We start from the raw sequence: 23,692 nt of genomic DNA, 5'->3' as shown, positions 1-23,692 counted from the left end.
TGGGAGAGAGAAGAGAGCTCATTTTGAGCTCTTCAAAAGAGACGTTGGATTCCAACGTCTCTTAACATAGCTGTTGGACTACAGTCCAACAGCATTTATTATTATAGCTGCTGGACAATAGTCCAACAACATTTATTATAGTTGTTGGACTACAGTCCAACAGCTATTTGCACAATCAAGTTCCAACAGGAACTTGACCGGATCAAATATCTAGTTTCTATTGAACTAGATGCTAAAAAAGAAAATAAAGAAAAATAGAAAAAGAAAATAATAAAAGAAAATATAATAATATTAAATAATATATATATTACAGTTTACATTTTAACACTCCCCTTCAAACTTACGGTACAATGAGCGAAAGTTTTTCTAAGAAGAAGTGAAATCTGGGAGCAGCGAGAGGCTTGGTGAAGAAGTCTGCTAATTGATATTCTGATGTAACATATGGCAGATCAATGGTTCCATGTAAGTATTCCTCTCTGACATAGTGACAGTCCATCTCAATGTGTTTAGTGCGCTCATGGAATGTCCGGTTGCTTGCAATGTAGATCGCACTTTTGTTGTCACAGCACATCTTTGAAGCTTGCGTTGCTTTAGCTCCCATATCCGCTAGCAATCGTCTGAGCCAAACAACCTCCATAGTGGTGGTTGTCATGGCTCTGTATTCAGCTTCGGTGGAGGAAAGAGAGACTTTCTGCTACTTCTTGCACCTCCACGAAATTAAGGTTTCACCTAGGAACACACAAAAACCAGTAATTGAGTGTCTATTATTGGAATCACCTCCCCAGTCAGCATCAGTATATGCAATTAAATTTAATGAAGATGAAGCAGACAAGAAAAGTCCTCGTGAAAGAGAGGATTTTAAGTATCTAATAATACGCAAAATCGCTCCCATGTGCACGGAAGTGGGAGCATGATGAAACTGACTGACTGTATGAACCGCATGAGTTATATCTGGCCTAGTAATGGAAAGATAAGAAAGAGCTCCAACAAGCTGTCTATAAGGAGTAGGATCATCAAGAAGTTCTCCATCATCAATTTTCATTTTAACATTGACAACTTCTGGAGTGTCTACTTTCTTATCATCTATAATTCCAGACCTGGAAATGATATCAAGAGCAAATTTAGATTGAGATATCAAATACCCCCGAGGGGAATAAGCAACTTCAATGCCTAAAAAATATCTTATTAAACCTAAGTCAGTCATTTCAAAGTGAGTTTTAAGAAGAGATTTGATATTTGCAACTCCATGTTTGTCGCCTCCGGTAATGATCATATCGTCCACATAGAGAAGAAGAATAATGATGCCTGCATCAGATTTCTTAACAAACAAAGCAGTGTCAGTTAAACAAGGTTGAAAACCAATATCAAGCATAACATGACTAAATCGGTCATACCAGGCTTTTGGAGCCTGTTTAAGACCATAAAGAGCTTTTTCTAGACGAAGAGTTTTACCCTTAGGGATACTAATACCAGGTGGGGCTTCCATGTATACTTCTTCAACGAGATTCCCATTCAGGAAAGCATTTTTGACATCTAATTGAAAGATAGGCCATGTTCTAATGGAGGCCAAGGCTATTAAAGTTCTAACAGTGGTCATACGGGCCACAGGAGCAAATGTTTCTTCATAATCGATGTCATACTCTTGAGCATATCCTTTTGCTACTAAACGGGCCTTATATCTTTCCAGGGTCCCATCACTTTTGGTTTTGACTTTGTATACCCACCTACAACCTATAGGTTTCTTACCCGGAGGAATATCTTGTATCGTCCAAGTATTGGCCTTTTCTAGTGCATCCAATTCTATTTTCATGGCTTCTATCCATTCTATATGATTTTTTGCTTGAGAATAGGATGATGGTTCAACATATGATTGTATTAATGTAATGGCGGCCCTATACGTGGGTGAAAAAGATTCATAAGACATAAATTTTTCTGGAGGTTTAGAGATTCTAGACGTTCTTCTAGGTGAGACTTCAGAGTATTTTTGTAATGCACATGGAAGATTTTGCTCTTTACGTCTTGAATATTGTAGACTAACATCCCTATGGATTTGCTCTTCATTATCATTATTTTCAACAACAATAGGACTTTGATCATTGTCAAGGTCACATCCAACATCACATTCATTGGATTTTGAAGTTGGATCAATTAAAAACGAGTATTCAGTGACATCATTGGATTTTTCAAATTCAAAGAAGCTTTCTTTTTCCAAAAAAGATACATTTCTTGACACATATAATTTGTCATTTTGAAAATCGAGACACCTGTAGCCTTTTTTATTATCAGCATATCCTAAAAAGGCACATGGGATTGCACGAGGAGAGAGTTTGTCATTTCTGTTGGTGAAAACAAAGCATTTGCATCCAAAGACTCTTAATATAGAATAATCTAGAGTTAAATTAACAAGCTTTTCTATTGGAGTTGTATTCTTTAATGAGGAAGATGGCATCCTATTAATGAGGTAGGTGGCAGTTAGGACCGCTTCAGCCCAAAAACTTTTTTGAACTTGATTTGCAATTAGCAATGTCCTAGTAGTTTCCACAATGTGTCGATGTTTGCGTTCGGCTAGGCCATTCTGTTGTGGAGTGTGTGGACATGATCTTTGATGAGTAATACCATGTAAATTGAGAGTCTTTAAATTCGTTGGACATAAATTCTCCCCCTGAATCAGTGCGAAAAACAAAAATATCATTTTGAAACTTATTTTTAACCATTTTATGAAATATTTGGAAGTTAGCAAAGACATCAGATTTATGTTTAAGAAAATAAATTCAAGTATGTCTAGAAAAGTCATCAACAAAAATGACATAATATGTATAACCACCTTTGGAAATAACTGGTGCGGGGCCCCAAACATCCGAATGTATTAACTCAAGTGGTCGTGAGGAAACAAAAGTTCTACTAAGAAATGGTAACATTTTCATTTTGCCAAGAATGCAGTCTTTACAAGAAAAATTTTCAGAATTACAACATTTTTTCAAACTTGGAAAATATTGAATTTTAGACATATGAGGATGGCCAAGCCTTTTGTGCCATAAATCCAATTCTAATTTCTGAATATTATAACAAAATGCATTCTTGGGTAATTCCAAAAAGTCCATGTAATAAAGTTCTCCTTCTCTATGGCCTTCCCCAATCAGCTTTCCTGACTGGCGATCCTGTACCCAACAACCATGAGAAGAGAAGGAGATATTACATCCATAATCAGATATTTGCGAGACAGATAAGAGATTCAAATTAAGTTTAGGGATACATCTAACTTCTGGGATAAAAAATCTTTTGGATTTTTGAAGATTTTCAAAACATCCTATTCCTTTTACTTCGAGAGATGTGTCATCGGCTTTAAAAACCTTTGACACACTTGAGTTATTTTTAAGACATTCGGATAGACTATTAACATTTGGGGTCATATGAAAAGAAGCACCAGAATCTAAAAGCCAAGGAAAGTTACCTGGACCGGAGAAAGATGCAACTGTCGCTCCAATTGAGGCTTCGGTTGAGGAGGATACCCCTTTGAGAAGAGGTTGAAGGATTTTCATCAGTTGAGCCATAGACACAGGTGCATCTTGATCTTTTGACTCAGATTCGATAGATGCAACTCTTTTTTCTTCTCTTCTTTTTAACTTTGGACATTGAGGCCTATAGTGCCCCGGTTCATGACAATGATGACAAATAACTTTTCTTTTATCAAAGTCGTCGTTTTGCCTTCCAAAATGAGGCGACTTGTAAGTACGAGTATGATTCCCCGGTCTAGATACGGCTAAAACGGAGTCATCATCAACTTTTGGAGTACTTTTTCTAAGTATATTTTCCTCCATAGTGAGTTCTTCTATAGTATCAACAATAGAAGGAATTTTTCCATGATGTAAAAGGGCCGATTTGGTGGATTCAAACTCCGGCCTTAGACCATTCACAAATTAATAGAAATGTTCCATATCGAGTTGCTTTTGGCGAAGCTCGATGTCTTCGGCACAATGCCATTTGGGCTCAAGAAGAGCCAACTCTTCCCAAAGTTCGGACAACTCATTATAATATTCTCGAATAGTTTTATCTTTTTGAGTCATTGTCCGAACTTTATCTTGTAAATTGCATACATGTGCAATATCTTTAAGGGAATACATGTTTTTGAGGTATTCCGAAACCTTATCGGCATGCTCAAACTTAGCTAGACTAGAGCATTTTTTAATTTCTATGTTATTGATGAGCCATGACATAATTTTTGCATGCCCTATCCTCCATTCTTTCCATTTCTTTTCATAAGTGGCTAACGCCTTACTCTTCTCTTCTTCCGTTAGAGGAACCTCTTTATCACCCTCTTTCTTGGTAAGAGATAGTTTAGGTTCCAAATCGGAACCATCCACTATACCCCATAAACCTTTTCCCCAAATGTGGTGTTTCATAATCGAAGCCCACATTACATAGTTAGTATCATTTAGCTTCATAGGAATGATGGTGATCTTATCATTGTCATCCATCTTTTACAAGGGTAAGAGAGGAATAAATAGGAGAGAAAGAGAAAAATAAAAAGAAAAGAAAAAGAGTAGACAAAGGAATAAGAGAGGATACAAAACCAAAAATTTTTGTAGCATAAGTTCGCCTTTCTTCAAACAAATCTTCTTGAGCCAAGAACAAGGTGATGAAACACCTTTTGTAAATGTGGCACGAAAATCGAGGCGAAAGCACTTCAAGATCTAAGGGTTTCGTAGCTCTGATACTATGTAATAAAATGGTGGTCTTCAACAAATGCACAAATAACTCACAAACAAGTGTCTATTGGAGACACTACAAGCATGACCCTTGAAAGGGTATAAAAGGAAGAACACTTGAAAAATAAATGATACTTTATTCGTGAACAAAATGCTTAAGAAGCATGGTTATTTACATTGAAGGGGTTCACCCCTATATATACAAAAAAGTGGGAGAGAGAGGAGAGCTCATTTTGAGCTCTCCAAAAGAGACGTTGGATTCCAACGTCTCTTAATATAGCTGTTGGACTACAGTCCAACAGCATTTATTATTATAGCGGTTGGACTACAGTCCAACAGCTATTTGCACAGTCAAGTTACAACAGGAACTTAACTGGATCAAATATCTAGTTTCTATTGAACTAGATGCTAAAAAAGAAAATAAAGAAAAATAGAAAAAGAAAATAATAAAAGAAAATATAATAATATTAAATAATATATATATATATATTACAGTTTACATTTTAACAGTGCCCGGGATCACGATTCAAGTTAGGTCAAATCCGATATCGATACAACTAGGGAACATACACAAGACCAATATAACCAGCAAAAAAGTAAACCATGCACAAGAACAAGGATTTTATGTGGTTTGGCGATGTTCCTTCATCCACGAGGAGAGTATCGAGAGCCTTTATTATATTATTCAATCACTGGTACAAGAGATAATAAGAAAATCCACAAACGAGAACCGCACATATCCTTCAGTTCTCCAAGAGGATCAATGTGTGCAGTCAAGGCCTTCTTTCTAAATCACCAAGAAGAAGTCACACCTTCTATCTTAACTCTTCTCAAACCCCAAGCGAAGCTCAAACACTAGAGAGCACAACCACCCTTTATCTTTCTCTCTCAATCACACAAGACCAAGAGATACCTCATGTTCCCCAAGAGAGACTCTCTTTCTCTCTCAACACCCAAAAGAGAGCATATGCACTATTCCTCCAAAGACTCTTATCTCCTCCAAGAGAGAACCTTCCTCTCTCTCTTCATTTAATGCTCACTCCTTTCCAAAAGAGAATCCCTATCTTTCCTTCTACTTTTCCTTAACACCTAAGGAATTCTTGTATTTTCTCTTTCCAACTCATTGCCATAGGTTACCAAAGACCATCTCAAGAAGGAGATTTCATATGTGGAAACTCGGTTTCACTCTAAATGCCCGTTCAAGCCACACATAACATCTTTGTCTATAGCAAGTTATTTCAGAAAGGATCTGATCGTGGACAAAGATCTATTGCAAGTGTGTGGAGTAGATAAAAACTTGACAGAGTAACAAGACCCCATCAGTTCTATCCACTCCATTCCACCAGGTATTGATCATATGTATTTAAACATTTCCATTATGTCCTTATTTGTAGAGTTCATATCCATACATAGTTCAAGCTGTCAAGCATAAGCCTCACCTGGTCTCATGCTATGACTAAATAATTTAGTCCTAAGATATGCATGTCATGTTGTCCACTCCAAGCATTCCCATTCTGATCAACTACCTACTGTTCAAGTGACTAGCATTGGGACAGAGATGCAATGAAAAGTGAGTTTCCAACAGAATATCTGAGCACTCCTATCCAGGGTTTAGTAGCAAGCTGATGTATACTATAGAAATTTTAGGTATGTGCCTTATCTCTCATGCAATTTTAATTGGCACAGTTAACACTCCATATACCATTCCTTCTCCAAAGAATAGCTGTCACAGTTGTGTTTAGTAACTTTCTCCATTTAAGGCTATCTGCACTAAGGTTGACTCGATGGATCAGGATTTGATGGCATAAAGTTTCATAATGGTATTTCCCTCAGTGATTGACACATGCAGAATTCATAACATAGCATTAAGAATAAAGAAGGTAAAAGAATCAATGACAGATTGTGACTTTCCAAGCATTAGGGTCGGTACAAAAGGACAAATTGTTAAAGAGAAACAATGAGCAATATCACTATATATTTCCCATTCAAAATAAAATAGTAAACATAATTAGGGAAACAAGATGAGCAACATTCAAGATTTTACTTACCATTTTTTATGGACCCTGAGCCTAATTGTCCATGCTTATTCCAACCAAAAGAAAATGATTCTCCATTTTCAGTAACCACCACTGTATGGTTTCTCCCAGCCCCAGCTTTAACAATTTTATATCTGCATCAATAACAATGACATAAATTGACCTTCCAAAAAAACTGCAGAAAAAATAAAAACTTGATTTTCAAAAAGGATTAGTTTCATATAAATGAAATATGGAATCATTTAACTTGACCTAGACTAAAAGTGCTGCAAATATATTTGGTATTTTTAGCAAACATTTATGAGCTAAAAAATTATTATTCTTGTTCTATGGCTGCATGCTTGTACACTTATGCACCACTATATCGTTATTCCCTCAAGGACTCATACATGCTTATAGGAATTATGTTTACTAGCAAACAGTGAAGCAGCTCTGGGAACATGGAGCTAAGGGTATGTTTGGTTGCTGATACAAACCTCACCTAGGGTCAGCATTGAGAGAGGAAGGCATGTAACTATGGGAATGAATGGCATCCATAAATGTAAATAAAAGGGGTCCATAATGGGTCTTTGTGACTATATTGGATTTGGATATGGATAGTAATAGCTTGGGTCCATTGACTACAGTTTCTTGTAAGACTCTAAAGGCTATATAAGCGATGAGCATCTTGTAATTCACTCATCCATCTAATAAGAACTTTTTTCTTGATCCCTTTTGGAAATTGGCCCTAGTGATAAGGATTTGGAGGCCATCTCCCTCCTATGATTGGGAGAAAATCGATACACATACCGGAGTGACACCTCGGCTCGTACCAACTGGTATCAAAGCAGCACCAATCCATAGGTACGAGCGAGATGGATTCATTGTTAATTGAGATTCAAGATGTGTTGATAGAAATTGTGCGCAAAATGGATGAGTGGTGGCATGAATCGAATGAATGGAAACGCAGATGGGACGAGTTAAAGGCACGTGCAGATCTTGATTGGATCTTTTTTTGTGCAGATCTCACATCATTTTTCATTGATCCGAGCAAGGAATGTGCAGATCCTGATTGAGTGTTGATTGACATAAATCATGTTGAGTTTTTCACTGATCCAAGTGAGGGATTTAATGCTTCTAGTGTAGCACTCAACATGCATGATGAAATGCCTCATCGCTTCCCACTCAAAACAGATCAGTTTCAGAACGATTTGGGTTGCCCACACAAACTGCTTTTTCATGTGCCAAGATCATCGTCAAGGGCAATTGGTATGATGCCTCTGAAGCATAGAGTGCCTCAAACCAATTAATCACCTTAGTTCTATGAACAAGAGCGATTGACATTCAGATGGAGTGAAATTGTTTGGACGCCAAGTGTAGTCAGGGCACAGGGACAAGACAAAAGGGCAGTGTTTGATCCTCGAGTGGAGATGTTGGAGTTCAATCCAGGTGGAAGGATGTCAAAGCATGGTGGTGCACACGAAATATTTGAGGAAATTCTTCAACTAGAAATTCTATGCCAGGCTGCCTTGATTACTAATTACACAACACGTGTATTTATTATCAAGGATAAGTTTGAGTTGGTGCACTCTAAGGGCACGTTCAGAAGCAAAAAAAATCTCATAGGAAAAGAAAATTTTTCCTATGAAAAGTTTTAATATCATAATTTTTCTAAATGAAAATTGTTTGCTTGTTTGTGTAGTATGAGAAAAATAAAATGGAAAAAAAATTTCCTCTCCTTCAATGCCCTCCTCGCCGACTGCTTCGAGTAGGGGCGATTGCCAAGGTGTCGAAGCTCTTCCTCCGCATCCCCTCTCGTTACCCCAAGATTTCGCCGGACAAGGCCTCCTACGACATCTTCGCAAAAGCCCTCGACGAGATGGGCTCGCTAGGGTTCTCAATCACCTTGAGTGTTAAAATGTATTCTTCAATCATTGTAATTATATATTTTATATATATAAAGGATGATACATATACATATATGGTATATATGTATATGTATCTTCCTAATTATATATATAAAATATATATTTCTCTATTATTAGCCATATGGGTAGTTTAGTCATTTCACTTATTTTTATGCATATTCCATTTAGAATATGATTGTAATTTATTTTTTATTTTTCCTTTTTTATTTTTGTGGTTAGCGCCACCTAGGGAGGCTCCCCAAAAGAGTCGTTGGGGGCTCCCAACGACTCCTTTGGGAGCCCCCTATGTGGTTCCTCCTTTGTATTATAAATAGGGGTCTCCCCTTTGTAATTCGATATTCTTGAGGGAGCTTTAGCTCCATTGTAAAAGGGTTTTTACCCTATTTTTCATAATAAAGAGATATTCTTTTAGCCTTTTGGCTTAACCCCTTTGTGGGTTTAGCACTTTATGTGCTTTTGGTTGCCCCTTAGTGGGTTTGTGTATTTGCACCTTTAGTGTGCACTTTATGTGCTTTTGGTTGCCCCTTAGTGGGTTTGTGTATTTGCACCTTTAGTGTGCATTTATGGGTTCATTATCGAACCATTTGTTTTCTAACATTGAGAGGGGGCTAGAGGAGGCCCTTAATCAACCAGAGCAGAGGAGAAAAACTATGGCGCACATCTCAGTTGCCCCCTTCATCCTAAAGACACACGAGATGGTGAGCGACTCTCTTACCGACGCCCTTGTCTCATGAGGCCCTGCCAACAACAGTATAAGAGATTGAAGTGTTGTGCAGATTGTGCTTCTTTTCTTCCTGATTTGAATAGAACTCAACAACCATGCTGATAAAACTCAAAAAAAGCCTGTACTGTTTTAGACTCTTAACAAATGCATGCTCTTGGTAAAATAAGAGATAGGGGTGTTGTGCTTTTTCCACTCAAGGCTTCAGGAAGGTCGATCCGGATAGGTGGGAGTTTGCAAACGAGTACTTGTGTGGGCAGAGGCACCTACTGAAGAACATCATGAGGAGGAACCACCATAGCATAGGTGGGGCCATGGCAGAGATGGAGCTCACCGGGCAGATGGAGAGGTTGAATCATGAGAAAAATGCCACAGTGGTGGACTTGGCAGAGCTGCAATAGAGCCAGGAGGCCATGGATGAGGAGGTGGAAGTGATGAATAAGAGCTTCCAGGTCACAAAGAAGCGGCATAGTGGTGGGTAGGTGGGTGGGTGAGAGGAAGATGAAGATGAGAGAGAGAAAGCCCCAAATGCAATTTTCCTTTGTTAGGAAACATTCTTTCTCCCTCCTCCCTGGAGGAATGTTTCCTATCAAAAAAGTGTACTTTTTAGAAAAAGTCTCTCGCTTGGAAGGGTCAGAAAAACCATACAGTTTTCCCATCGTGTATCACTTTTCTTATATGTTTCTCACTTCCAAACATGCCCTAAGCATCATAATTTGCACTTTTTTGGCTCTAGTGGGTTTGATTCTAAAATGTTCTTGTCCAATTCCAACAAGGGGGTTTACAACAAGTGTGGCATGTATTCGGGATTCATGAGGAAGGCTACTAGTTGCTGGACACTTAGACAAGGTAATGGCATCGTGTTTGAATTTGCATCAAATTCAGGGGAATTTGACCACAAGCAGCATGGTTGGTCTAGAAGAATCACTCAAGGGCAACTTGGTGAACCACTACGAGAAGCTCAAATCATTGCCATCACACTGGAAGAGTGCCCTTACCATCTCAAATCCATAGAGGTCTGACCGTTCAGCTGGATGTTAACTGCAAGGACGGAATCCAAATGGCATGGGGGACAGTAGAAAGGATACAGAGGTGGAGTTGCAATTTCAAACATTGGAATTGTGGAGAAACCCTCATCCCTTTCTTATTCAATTAAGAAGGGTGATGAAAAATGGTATTTTCAGTACTTCATCAATTATGAACAAGAGCTGGTCAGTTGGGGTCGTGGTGGACCTTGAGTATGCACAAGCTAGGGAGATTGTGGATGCCCACAGATTCAACAAAATTCCCAGACAAAAGGTGGAGTCAAAGAGTGAACAGGTTTCAAACATTTCCAATGTGATTGACAAAATGTCTTAGTATAGAAGATTTGGGTGGTGGTTGGAAAATGGTGGTTCATGTTGTGGAAAATAGGCGCAGCCTTGCAGTCGATTATGATGAAGAAAGGTCTGTTGTGATGGACCAAAGTTGCATGGAATTATTAATTGGAACTCCCTTCAACATGCAGTTTTTTCAAGAAACGAGACACATGGGTCTGTGCATGAATTTTGATTTTGGGGATTATGCTTGTCAAGTGTTTGATGAATTACTTCACAGGCATGCAGTTGTTATCCTAGTAAAAAGAAAAGATATAAATATAGATATGTTGGACCAAATGTCTCAGGTAGCTATTGACAGATTTAACAGAATGTGGGCTAGGCATTTGATTAGAAAAACAAAGGCAGACCTGACTGTGCAGTGGAACTCAATTTTTCCAAAGAAAATGTTGATCTTGCTAAGAAGAATGTCTGAATGTGTGATGTTGAGATGTCCACACGTGAAAAACATCTGTGCACATCCTGGAAAAAAAAGCATATCAATGGGTTTCATTGCTCTTCCTTGGCAGCATATCATTAGCTCATCAGAATTTCTTCAGAGTAGCAGAATTCATATTCCTATGGCTGCAATGGTGACCATCATAGTGATCATAGCATTCTTAATCAAATTTGTCAGTTGGAAATTACAGCTAAATCAATTGCAGCTGCTTGATAGATTTACCAAATTGCAAAGACATTATGTCACCCCTATGAAAAAGAACATGAACAAGGTGACAGAAGAGTTCTGTTCAATGCTAGTTACTTGGGCAGGAGATCATGTTGTTCCCTGGTAAACACCAGTTGTTGCTGATGAAGCCAACCAAATGTACGCCTTGGGTTTCTCACACAGTAATGCTAAACTACTGCAGTTAAGTATTGGTAGCAGGGAATATGAGGGTTACAGCTATGTTATCATATTGCTGAAATTGTTGTCCAAAAGCATCAAATGGTCATATTCTAAGGAAAGACATCTGGTTGAGTTATACAAATGTGAGCAGAAGTATTCACATAGAAACAGAACCGGTTACCAAGAACAAAAAGCTTGAAATGAAATGTCATCGTAATCCTAGAGAGGCGACAAACATTATTGGATGGTTGCTCTTTGAATTGGCAGGCTCTGCTTGGTTCGTGTGTAGGGTGCCAATTTAGCCTCAGTGATCTGGTGAGAACAAACTATGGCCTTTGTATCAGCAAGTTCCTGCTAAGAGACAGTCACTGTTGCATGCATAAGGAATATGCTGATAAGGTGATTATTAGAGCAATAAAATTTGGGGACACTCTTAGGTTTGTTAATCCACATTTACAAGGGAAATGGGTGCACAACTTTACAAACAGAATTGGGTTTGAAAAAGAAAATACAGTTGGCATTGCTACTCTATTTATGAATGACAAAATTAGGGATGTAGATCCAGCCGACAGAATCCTTGACTTGGTGACAGGGAAATACAGAGATTCCCAGACCGCAAAGATGTAAGAATATGATTTCAGTGGTTGGAGACAAGAAACTAAATCACTGTTCAAAGCAGTGCAATTAGAGCCACATGGCATAATGCTAGTTTTCTTGATACCTGTCGGTAGCCATGCAGAGTGGGTTGAAGAGTGTCATATGGCTTTCAAACTGTTTTTTTTTCCAGCAACCATTGTTGCCATCTTTCCAACCACATTGTAACATAAGAATTTTTTGCAGCAGCAGGCACAGTAAGGTAACAAGTGCGCAAATGAGGATTGTGAAGCCAAGATATTCATGTGTTTTGGCGATTCTTGCCTTGGGACAAGGCGCAATTGAAGGGGTGGAGAATGATACAAACCTCATCTAGGGTCAGCATCGAAAGAGGAAGGCATGCAGCTATTGGAATGAGTGGGATCCATATATGTAAATAAAAGGGATCCATAATTGGCCTTTGGATCTATATTGGGTTTGGATCATAGTCACAGATATCGCCGATATTTTGAAAATATCGTGATATTAACGCGATACAATGGCAAAATGATATTAAAGGTAAAATATCATGATATTTTCAAAATATCAAGAATTTATATATATCGAGATAATAACGGGACAATATCAAATATTTTCTGTTTTTTTTACATTTTAAATATGTTTTTCTTCTTTCTTTTACATTTTTTACTTATTTTTTTTATTATTTATGTAATTTTCCTAAACATGATATTTTCTAACTTTTTTTGTTATTTTTTATATTTTTTAAGCCCCTATATTTTCCCGAGATTTATCACCAAACCTATATTATCGCAAGAAATAGCACGCCGAGATATAGCTGATACCGATATTTGTGGCACGTCGACGCGGGTGCGGCACCCTCCTAGCCGAATCCCTGTGACATAGCTGATACCGATATTTGTGGCTATGGTTTGGATATGGATAGCAATAGCTTCGGTCCATTGACCAGATTTTATTGTAAGACTCAAAAGGTTATATAATATAAGTCACGAGTCTCTTGTAATTCACTCATCCATCTAATAAGAAATTATCTCTTCTTGATCCCTTTTGGGAATTGGCCCTAGTGATAGGGATTTGGAGGCCCTCTCCCTCCCATGATTGGGAGAAAATCGATAGGCATACGGAAGTGGCACCTGGACTCATATCAGTTGCATTCAAATGTGATTTGGAATCTCATGCAAATGAGATTCATTCTCTCATTTACAAAGTGAACCAAACATGTGATGTGGAATCTCATGCAAATGAGAGAATGAATCTCATTTGCAGAGAAAACCAAACATGTGATTTGGAATCTCATGCAAATGAGAAACTTTGAAGCATAGTCACCTGTATCGTTAAAGGTAATTTTTCAGCGAGGGTATTTCTCGGAGAGATTTTCATAAGTTGATAAATCTCGAGAATATCTCGGCAATATATAAAAATTAAATAACAATTTTAAAAAATAAATAAAAATACTGAAAATAGAAAAATGAAGGAAAACTAGAATAAAGACCTTAAAATAGAAGATAAATTGATAAATGAGTAACTAAGTTAGCTTTTAAAACCCTTAAAACATGTTTTTACTTTTATTTTCTATTTTACCCTTTAAAACATTTTAAAGTTTTGAATAATCCCCAAAATGCCCTTTTTCAGAAACAGCCCCTCAAGGCATTCGATTTGGGGGTTTTCACATATCCCACCCAAATCTCACCAAATACTCAAGATTTTTTGCAAATCATTCTGTTTTTATTAATAGAAATTAATAGTATTTTTTTGGTTTTTAAAATCCCCCATTTTCATATTTTTGAAAACAAGATCTTTTGGGAAAAAACACGAAATGTGCAAAACACATCAATTTGACTTGGTTTTTGAACCAAATTAAACCAAATTTTGAGGCCAAGTTCATTTTTTTTTAAATTATAGTGATTTTTCCAAAATTTTATCTATAATAAATTTGGGGTTTTTTAAAAAATCAGAATCTGAAAATCATGCAGTTTCTGTAACGATATATCTCACGATAATATCGCAATATTATCGTGAAATATATGAATTGCCGGTATATTGAATATATCGCGATATATTCCCGTTAACAATGTTTGGCTTGAAATTGCTAATATTTTCAATATATCGGGGTGATATCAGTGACTATAATTTGAAGTGAATCTCATGTGATTCCAAATCACATGATGGATTATGTGATTTGTAATCATGACCTCAAATCACATATGATTCCATCTCATGTGATTTAATCACATGAAATGCAGCCAAACATACCCTAAATTGCTTCACTACTTGGAACCATGAATTTCTACACATCCTCTGCCCCACCTGCTGCACTTGAAATCATTTTAATAGTTCAGTAAATTGAGATCTTTTTTCAAACTATATAAGATCTTATATCATTTTTTACGAAAATGGAGTTCTTCGTATCAAAACCACCCGTTGATGCTTTTAGTTTTGCAACCTAAGAGTTCCAAGGAAATCTTCGTGAACTTTTACCAAAAAATATATATATGAAGCAAGTTCCAGGGACACATGCCCATATGGCTTAAAATATTGCATGTGAATCAGAATTTTACATATTGATGACATATATTAAAAGAAATCAATTTTGGCAATTAGTGATAACAAAACGACAAAAAGATTTGCTGTCCCATAGTTAACCACTTCCTGGAATATGAAATTAAAATTCATAAAAAAGATCTAGTTAACGTATACTAGATTTATTTTGGTGACTAGAAACTGAAAAGTCTCAGCTTAGTAAATTGTTGGCCCATATTTATCAAGTTCGGCAATACATCCAGGCCCACAGGCATTGACCTGCTAGGCAGGGTAATCAGGTTTGGTTGGCAAAGACCCCTTTTTTTCCTTTTTTTTATTGGGACAGAACCGAAACAAATAATCTTTTTAAAATTAAAGCAAAATTGTGTTTTTTCTTGAACTTTTGAACCAAGTACCAGCCAGCCCATCAAGCTATCAAGCTGGCCCAAACATAGACTAGTAAACGTTTGTCAATAGGCCAGGTTCAGGCCCAACACTTATCAGGTGTCAGCCAAAAGTCTTTGTCCAAAACCAAACCAAGCACTAGTTTGGCCCAGGTGGCCCAACAGGCTACCTAGCATCCATCCCCAACTAGATCTGATTAACTAAAACAACTTTAAGCACATGGTTTTACTATCTCAAAATATTATCATCATATTAGCTAAAAACTGGCAATGTCTAAATTAGGCTTCAATCAAACCATTTCCCTGATTTTAGGCATTGGTTCTTGCATGTTTCTAGCAAACAAGTCCTTCGCACTCACCAAATTATGTGATGATGACACAAAAACAATAAATATGAATAACATATACATGTTATCTTGTGGCTTGAAGTTAGGGATGAGCATTGGCACAGGCAGCCCATGCTCATATAGGCCAGACTTGGGCTACTGTTTGAGCTCTAGCTCTGTCTGAACCAGGCTTAGGCCCTGCTCATGTACTGTCAATGGGCTAGTCAGATGTGCCTACGAAAAGGACTTGGCCTAAGCAGCCTTGACCCAAACCACTGTCCACCCATTGAATTGGATCAGGCAGCCCATGGACCACGGACCATCTGGCCCATTTGGGCCGCACTTAGGGCAAGATTGTAAGCCATTGTCCAACTTGGCCCACTGTCAAAAATACAGGTCAGGCAGGCCCAAGGTTGCCAGACTAGGAAGCGGAAGCGAGAAGTGATGCATTTTAAAATGTACAGGAAGCAGGAAGCGAGGAATAAAAAAAGTAATATAAGAATTGAATGAGAATCGAAATGAAACACAAATAAAAACTAAAATAAAAGTGACTATTCTTAAATTTCATGACTTTTTAGTGTAAAAATTAAATTTTTAACAAAATCTAAAAATGATGACCTGCAAATTTAGAGAAAGCACATGGAAGTGAGTTAAAAGCGTTAGAGGAAACACATAAAAAACATGAAAAGTAGAGTGAGATAACATATAAGAAGAATGAATGAAGCGTGTGGAAAGCATAGGAGAAGCGTGGGAGAATCGAGATTCTCATCAAGTTTTGGAAGCGAGGAGTATCGGGCTTCCGAAGCGAGCTTCCCACCTATTTAAGAAGCTTCCGGTAACTTTGGGCAGGCCTCTTGAGGTAACTTTGGGCAGGCCTCTGGACAACCCTACTTGAAGTTCCAACAAGTACTGAGCTATGTTTTAACTTTGACATGGCATATGAAGTTTTCCAAGTTGCTGGAAATCTTTGAAGCACAAAACAATTATGGTTTTAGACGCATGCCCTTATTCAAGTAGTCATACAAAACAAGTAAAATCGAGTTCATCCTCAACCAATGTCATAAAGAATCAGCTGGCATGTAACTGAAGAGACAGAAAACTAACCCCTTATCCACCTTATACTCAGTTCACAAGCCTTCATCCCAGAGAACATGAGTTGAAAGTTACACTGCATGTCTCTCTCAAGTTGACAATAATTCGAACAAATATAAAACTAAAAAGCATCATCATAACAAGCATTGACAGTAGATGGTACTTATATCAGATGTAAGTCCACATAAGAAAAGTGCAAATAACTTACTTAGAAAGGTCAGATACGACAGTCGGCCTATCACGATGCAAAATGTCACCATGCCCCAATTGTCCCTTCTGCAAAGCAAAACCTGTGAGGATTCCAAAGAAACCAAAAGATGCCATGTGATCTTGAATATACCTCATTTCGACCCCATGTGTAGCAACGTCCATTTACATCCAAAGCCACACAGTGACACGAAGCTGAAAACAAAATCAAAAGGAAAGAGGAAAAAGAAAAAAAGAAAACAATGAGACCATTTATGTCCACTAATCTACAAATAGAGGGCTTTTATATGTTGCAACATGTCAAAATCAATAGTCCTCAAAAAAAGAAAATTGTTTGGTCCTCACCCTAAGTCCACTGAGGTTGGTGACATGACCCATTTTAGGCCAATCTCTCTATTAGGCAGCACGTAAAAAATTGTTGCAAAAAACTTAGCCACTAGGCTAAATGTGTGATTCATGATACTACCCCGTTTTAAATGTGACTTTATTGAAGGCTGGAGAATACACAATGAAGTGAGATGACTAATGAGTCAGTTCACACAAACAATATCTACTAAAAAGTCAATGTTCATGCTTAAGGTACGCTTGAAGAGCTTTTGATTAAATTAAATGGGTGTTCCTGTTTGAATGCCCAAGGAATGTGTTTTAGTGCCAAAGGGATGACATGGATCAAGGAGCTTGTTACTACAACTTCAACCTCAATCAGATTTAGGAACAAGGATGATGCTCTGTTTGATGTGTCTAGGGGGTTAAGGCAAGGATGCCCCCTCTCACTGATCCTTTTCTACCAATATTGTCAGAATCAGTCTGCATCAGCCGATTCAGACCAAATCGGCACTTAGCAGATTCAAAAACGGCTGATTAGGTTGTCATTTCAACACAAATTTTAAAATATTTTTAAAGGATTAGAATAATTGTTTAATATTTTTTATTGTTTAATAACATGTGTCATCTTATGGTAAAAAGTTGTCAGTTAACGATCAATTCAATTCAAGGGCTTCCCTAGGAAAATGATTCACCAAGTGAATGGATTTTAACAACATTGTTTTCAACAATGCATGTAAAGGCTCAATGGTGACAATCTATGTATGAGAAAATGGATTTGTGTCACACGTGGACATGAAGTCCGACACATTTTGGCACGCAACACATCCAAAAGCGTGTTGGACTTGGTCAACCGGTTTTCAACGAGTCGCAACCCATTTTCATCCAAGATTTACTTTGAAAAAAAATGAAAGTTTTATTTTGAAGGGGAGTCTCGATCCTGAGTACCCCCACCCTCATTCTTCCCCCCACCCTCATTCTTCCCCCAACCCCCTCAATGCCAAACCCTTCTCACTTCTTCATCTCCTTCCAGCTTCCACTATTGATGGCAAGGGTCTCTCTAGGCTGCGATAGCTTCCACTATTGTGAACTCTCTCTCTCTCTCTCTCTCTCTCTCTCTCTCTCTCTCTCTCTCTCTCTCTCTCTCTCTCTCTCTCTCTCTCTCTCTCTCTCTCTCTCTCTCTCTCTCTGTGTGTGTGTTTGTCTAAGGCCCTAAACTCTAAAACTATGGTTGTGAGCGTTGGATGTTTGCATTATACATGGGTCATTAGCATCTAGGGTTTTTATTAATAGGTTTTTGGACATTTCAAAAAAAAATCAGTAATGTTAATGGGGGTTTTAGGCATTCCAAAATTTCTCTATTGATGGTACACGAGAGATCTATAGTTAACGAATTCGTATTTGATTTTGGGGCTTTTGATTCTATGCTAAAATGGTTTTTCTGGGGATTCTTGATTTTTTTATTCGATTACAATGTTTACTTGCTTATGCTTAATGATTAAGCTTAATTTTTGTCTTACAATGTTATTTTTGTTAGTGACTATGCTTAATGAGTTTTGTGATGCTCGTTGATTCTCTTGTTTTGATCTCTATAGATGCCTGTGATTTAGTTGTTGTGAAGTGTGAATTGTAATAGTGTAATTATGTGTTCTGTGAAGTCACTGACCTCTGTTTGTAAGTATGAGCAGCAAAGTAAAATCATAAGTGGGTTCAAGTTCTAGTGGTACCGATAGTGGTAGTGTTAACAGAGTTAGATCAGCTGAAGCAAACTCGACAAAACCACTTTGGAAGCATGTTTCAAAGTTGGATTTTCCCACACCCCCAAATAGAAGAAGGGCTGGGGGAATTAGACCACGAGTTTGCAACTTTTGTGGGACTCAATACACTGGAACCTATTATAGGGTCAAAGGACACTTGCGCAAAATTGAAGGGACTGGAACTTCTGGATGCAAGAATGTAGATTTCAATATGTAGAAGCTTTTGAAGAAAATGCAAGATGATTATAACAGCGCGAAGAAGGATCAGACTTTGGTAAATGTTCCATCCCTGCTTAATGATGAGACAAACAAAAAAAGGGAAATCAAAAATTGTGGAAAGAATGTTTAAAGTTACTGCAATAGATGAAATTAATAGGAAGATTAGGAGGTTCTTCTTTTCAGCATCATTACCAATTAATTTGGCATGTAATCCTTATTGGAAGGAATTGATGACTTCATTGGCAAATAGCAATGTACAAGGATATGTTTGACCAAGTTCTAAGAAACTTTGAACAACAATTTTGAAGGAAGAAAAACAATATGTTGAAAAGTTATTACAATATAAAAAAGTTCTCAAGGGATGAAAATGAGGTTTCTATTGTTTATGACAGGTGGACAAACAATCAAGGGTGTCATTTGATCAATTTTAGTGTAGTATCAATCAAAGGACATTTTTTTCTTAAAGTCATTGATACATCTAAGGAGTTCAAGAATGCTACATATATGAAGAAACTTATATGCTATGTCACATGGGTGCGGGTGCGGGTGCGGGTGCGGGTGCGACACGGGTGCGGCACAATTTTAAAATTTTTGGACACGGGGACTCGGCAAAATATATATATATATATATTATTTTATTTTTAAATGCCACAGCACAGTCTGTGTGACTGTGCACTGGGCACACTGCACAGACTGTGCACTGTGCACACTGCACAGACTGTGCACTGTGCACACTGCACAGACTGTGCACAGTCTGTGACTGTGCACAGTCACAGTCTGTGACTGCAGCACTGTGCCTCTTTTTATATATATATTTTTAAATAAAAAATATAAAAAAATGGTTTTTTAGGGACATTTTTGGACTCGGTCAAAGTTGACCGGGTCCAAAATGTGGACGGGCTCGGCCTGGACTCGTTGACCGAGTCCGACTCGGCGTTGACGGAGTCCGAAGCCGCACCCGAGTCCGCACCCGTGTCGGGGCGTGTCGACTCGGGTGCAGCACCTCCTTAGCCGAGTCCGTGTGACATAGCTTATATGTTGATGCAATAAAAGAAGTTGGGCCAGACAGAGTTGTAGTACAAATAGTTATTGATAACGCCATGGTCTGTAAATCTGTCATTTTGTTGTCAGAAGATGAGTTTCCTGATATATATTTGACACCATGCATGGCACATAAATTAAATTTGGCCATAGAAAACACATGCAATCCACCAAGTCAAGAGAAAAATGCAAGAGCTAATGAGTTATGTGCTTGGATTGAAGATTTAGAAAAGGATGCTCGTTTGATAAGAAATTTTGTGGTAAATCACCATCAGGCATACTCACTATATAACAAGTATGCCAATTCGAGGTTGCTAAAAATAGGAGAGACTAGATTTGCTACCTTGATATTGATGATCAAACGCATTAAGCAAGTTAGAGATCCACTAAGATGGTTGCTGATGTTGACTGGAATTTTTTATTGATTGAAGGATGAAGAGAAGGCTAATATGATAAAAAGGTGTATTATTGATGATTTGTGGTGGGAAAACGTTGGCTACTTTTTGAAATTTATGGGACATGGAAGATGCCAAAGGTGGTTAACACAGATGCACCAATGTTACATAGGGTACATGAGATGTGGGAAAATATGATTGAAGATGCTAAAATGGCAATTTTTAAGCATGAAAGGAAAGACCCTTTAATGAATTCAACAGAATTATTTAATTATGTAGAGCCCATCTTGGTTGATAGATGGAACAAGATCACTACACCATTGCATTGCATTGCATTATGCATTAGGAATTAATTGAACCCAAAGTGTTATGGATAGAGTTGGTTATTTGGTAGAGCTGGTCATGTTGTTGCACAAAGTGTCAACACAAAGATCAATGCATTTCAATCGAGTTTATCAAGATCCCGAGGCATTCCATAAAATTCAAGAATAATATGCAAAGTTTGTCACTGGAGATGGGTTTGTAACTTTGTTGGAAGTGTAGAAGCAACATTGACTAGAGAAGAAGCTGAACCTATGACATGGTGTATGTCTACCCCTTCTTCAGCATCTCGCATTTTGATTTTTCACTCAACTTGTTACTTCATCGTCTTGCGAGAGAAACAAGCTTTCAAGTAGTCATGCAAAGGATCTAGTATATGTGCATAGCAAACTTCGGTTGCTTTCACGAGGAGGTGAAATTTATAGGTAATAAATGTTACCCATTATCCATTGTTTAAGTGGTTCAACTGTTTTAATTTCATTAATAATACTTGTTAGTTTGTTGCAGTGAAGGACCATCAAAATTTTGGTATGTGAATGCAGAATACTTTGATTTGGATGGAGAGCATGAGTTGCATGTCAGCATATTGGAAACCAAGTAACAATATAGACTGCATTTTATGGACTTGTGATAAATCAGGTATATTTTCAACTGCCTCCTTTTATCATTCTTTATTGGAGATGGGAGTAGAGTCATTTCCAAAAGATACCATTCTGAATGTTGGTCCTTTGCCTATAGCCAAAGTTTTCTCCTAGTTGGTATCTATGGACAAGGTCAGCGCCTAATCCAGAAGAGTAGAAAATGGATGCATCTGATTGGGAATGGTGGCTTCTATCAGATTGGCGGTTCATGTGGCTGCAGTGGAATTAAAGAATTTTAAGAAGCAAATTGTCAAAATTGTTTTCGTCTGTGCTAGCAGGAAATGACCAAACTCAGACATTTCATGGATTGATAATACTCAGTGTTGTGAAAAGCGTCAAGGCGTAGTGAGGCGCTCCACCAAAATCTGAGGCGAGGCGTAAGCCTCGAGGCGAAAAGCGTAAGCCTCAAAGTTTTTTTTTTAAAAAAAAACTTAAAAACTATAAAAAATATCTAAAATTATAAATAAATAAAAAATTCTTTATTGATGAAGCAACAACCAACAAGAAATAAAAAATCTCAAATAAATACTGAAAAAATATGAGATTAACATGTAAAAATAACATTAACGCAACAACTTGATTTATGTAAGTATCTAAGAAATAAAACATGAGCATTCATTAAATAAAAAATTAACATTAACAACAAAATGCATATTAGCATTAACAATATCATGTCATAATTAGAAAATGCATTTTAACATTAACAACCAAATGTTAATATATATATAAGGTTGTGACTGCATGTAATTGCATGACTTGATTTTGCCACTAAAAGGGTTTAGCGTCACATTCTAGAAGAGATTATTGCTCCTACGAAATTGAATACATTGAACAAGTTGACAGTGTGATATTAAGTTTCTGTGAAACGAAGCAACTAATCTCAATGACTTCATTAACGTGGTTGCTTTGAGTGTCTATTAGACTGCAAATTGGTGATTGCTTTAATACTAGATTGAGCTCTTTAGAGTACTTCTTTGAAATGCTTTTCTAGGTGACTCCTGGTCACCCACTTTATTAATGATATATTTCTAATCGTTTAGAGAAAAAAAAGAAAGCATTTTATGTTTGTATGTTATTAGACATTCAAGTATAAATTTTGTCATCTCAAACCTTCTTTGAACCCCCAATGGCTTTTAGTGGATCATGAATAATCAGGTACTTAGCAAGACATCTTCCCTTTTGCATTCACACATACAGATACCTCTACAAGAACAAAACACACAGCCCAAATAGAAGGCGCCCCTACTAAAACGATGCATTCGCTCAACATCGCCTCAATGCCTCAAACAAATAAGCAGAGAAAACCAACCTATTGCAAGGAAACACTTGCCAGAAAAGGCTGAGAACAAAGTCACCAGAAATATTTACATATTCAAAATTAACTTAAAACAACCATGCGGTACAAACTCCTGGAAAAACTTATAAAGAAAATATGTTTTTTTAGGTGTTTGGTTTCACCAACTCATCCAGAAAAAAGCGGGACAATCATGGAACCCGCATTTTACAAATCCCAGAAAACACACAACGAAATCATAATGCAGTTTACCAACTTATCCCAAGGCTGCTTCAGAACGCCCCATCAAACAAAACCATTACGAAACCAATCAAAAAAGAACGAGACGAAGACGGGGAGAGCGAACTCACTGCAACCAGAGGCAACGAAGCAGATGTCGACGCCGAGCAATGGCCGGAGCCTCGTTGGAGAGACAAGGTTCCCGGCGGAGCCGTCCTTCTTCCGGCCCATCGCCTCCCAATTGGTACCGCCGCAGAAGAGAAGTTCCCCGCCTTTCGCAGCCCCCTCCGCCTCCCCGCCCTTCAGTTCCTCTGCCGTCATTCCCGACCAAATTACTGTCCCTTCGTCGCCGGAAAACACCCTCGCAGCGGCCGACCGACGGAATCCGGCGAACCTTAACCCTTGACCTAATTTTGCTCGCGTTGTAAATAAACGGAAAACCTTCGCCCTTTTCTATTTACACTGGCAAAGGTTAGTCCCGGGAATTCAAAAATTAGAAAGAAAAAAAAAGGTAATTTTCAGAAGCCCACCAATCTTTTAAGTTTATTGATAAGCACGACATAGTATTCAAATTTTTCATATAAGCCCAAACTATTTCCCACTTTAGGAACATAACTTCATTTTCATACGACTCTTGGTTCAATATTATAAAGTTAATATTAACCTTGCATCAAAACACTTGCACTGTTTTTTTTTATTTTGCTTGATTGCTTGATATAATTTTTTCTGCTACCTTAAAGCAAAACAA

The 23,692-nt window shown here is 37.7% G+C and overlaps 1 protein-coding gene across 2 annotated transcripts in view; it reads right to left on the bottom strand.

The window, feature by feature from the left end:
- Nucleotides 1-23,371, bottom strand: part of LOC149818090 (uncharacterized) — a 74,936-nt gene extending 51,565 nt beyond the window's left edge. For both annotated transcript variants that reach the window (XM_089985610.1, XM_089985611.1), the window contains exons 1-4: nucleotides 23,076-23,371; nucleotides 16,867-16,928; nucleotides 16,735-16,802; nucleotides 6,755-6,876 (exon numbers count right to left, since the gene is read on the bottom strand). In XM_089985610.1, coding sequence (XP_089841736.1) covers nucleotides 6,755-6,876; nucleotides 16,735-16,802; nucleotides 16,867-16,928; nucleotides 23,076-23,265 — 442 coding nt within the window. In that variant the 5' untranslated portion in view covers nucleotides 23,266-23,371. The remainder of the gene's footprint in view (nucleotides 1-6,754; nucleotides 6,877-16,734; nucleotides 16,803-16,866; nucleotides 16,929-23,075) is intronic.
- Between the last annotated feature and the right edge of the window lie 321 nt (nucleotides 23,372-23,692).

This window comes from Nuphar pumila, chromosome 13, assembly GCF_984573655.1.
Source record: "Nuphar pumila chromosome 13, dmNupPumi1.hap1.1, whole genome shotgun sequence".
NCBI classification, from domain to species: Eukaryota; Viridiplantae; Streptophyta; class Magnoliopsida; order Nymphaeales; family Nymphaeaceae; genus Nuphar; species Nuphar pumila.
The sequence above is the reverse complement of the archived record's forward strand: the minus strand, read 5'-3'. Positions and strand labels throughout refer to the sequence as shown.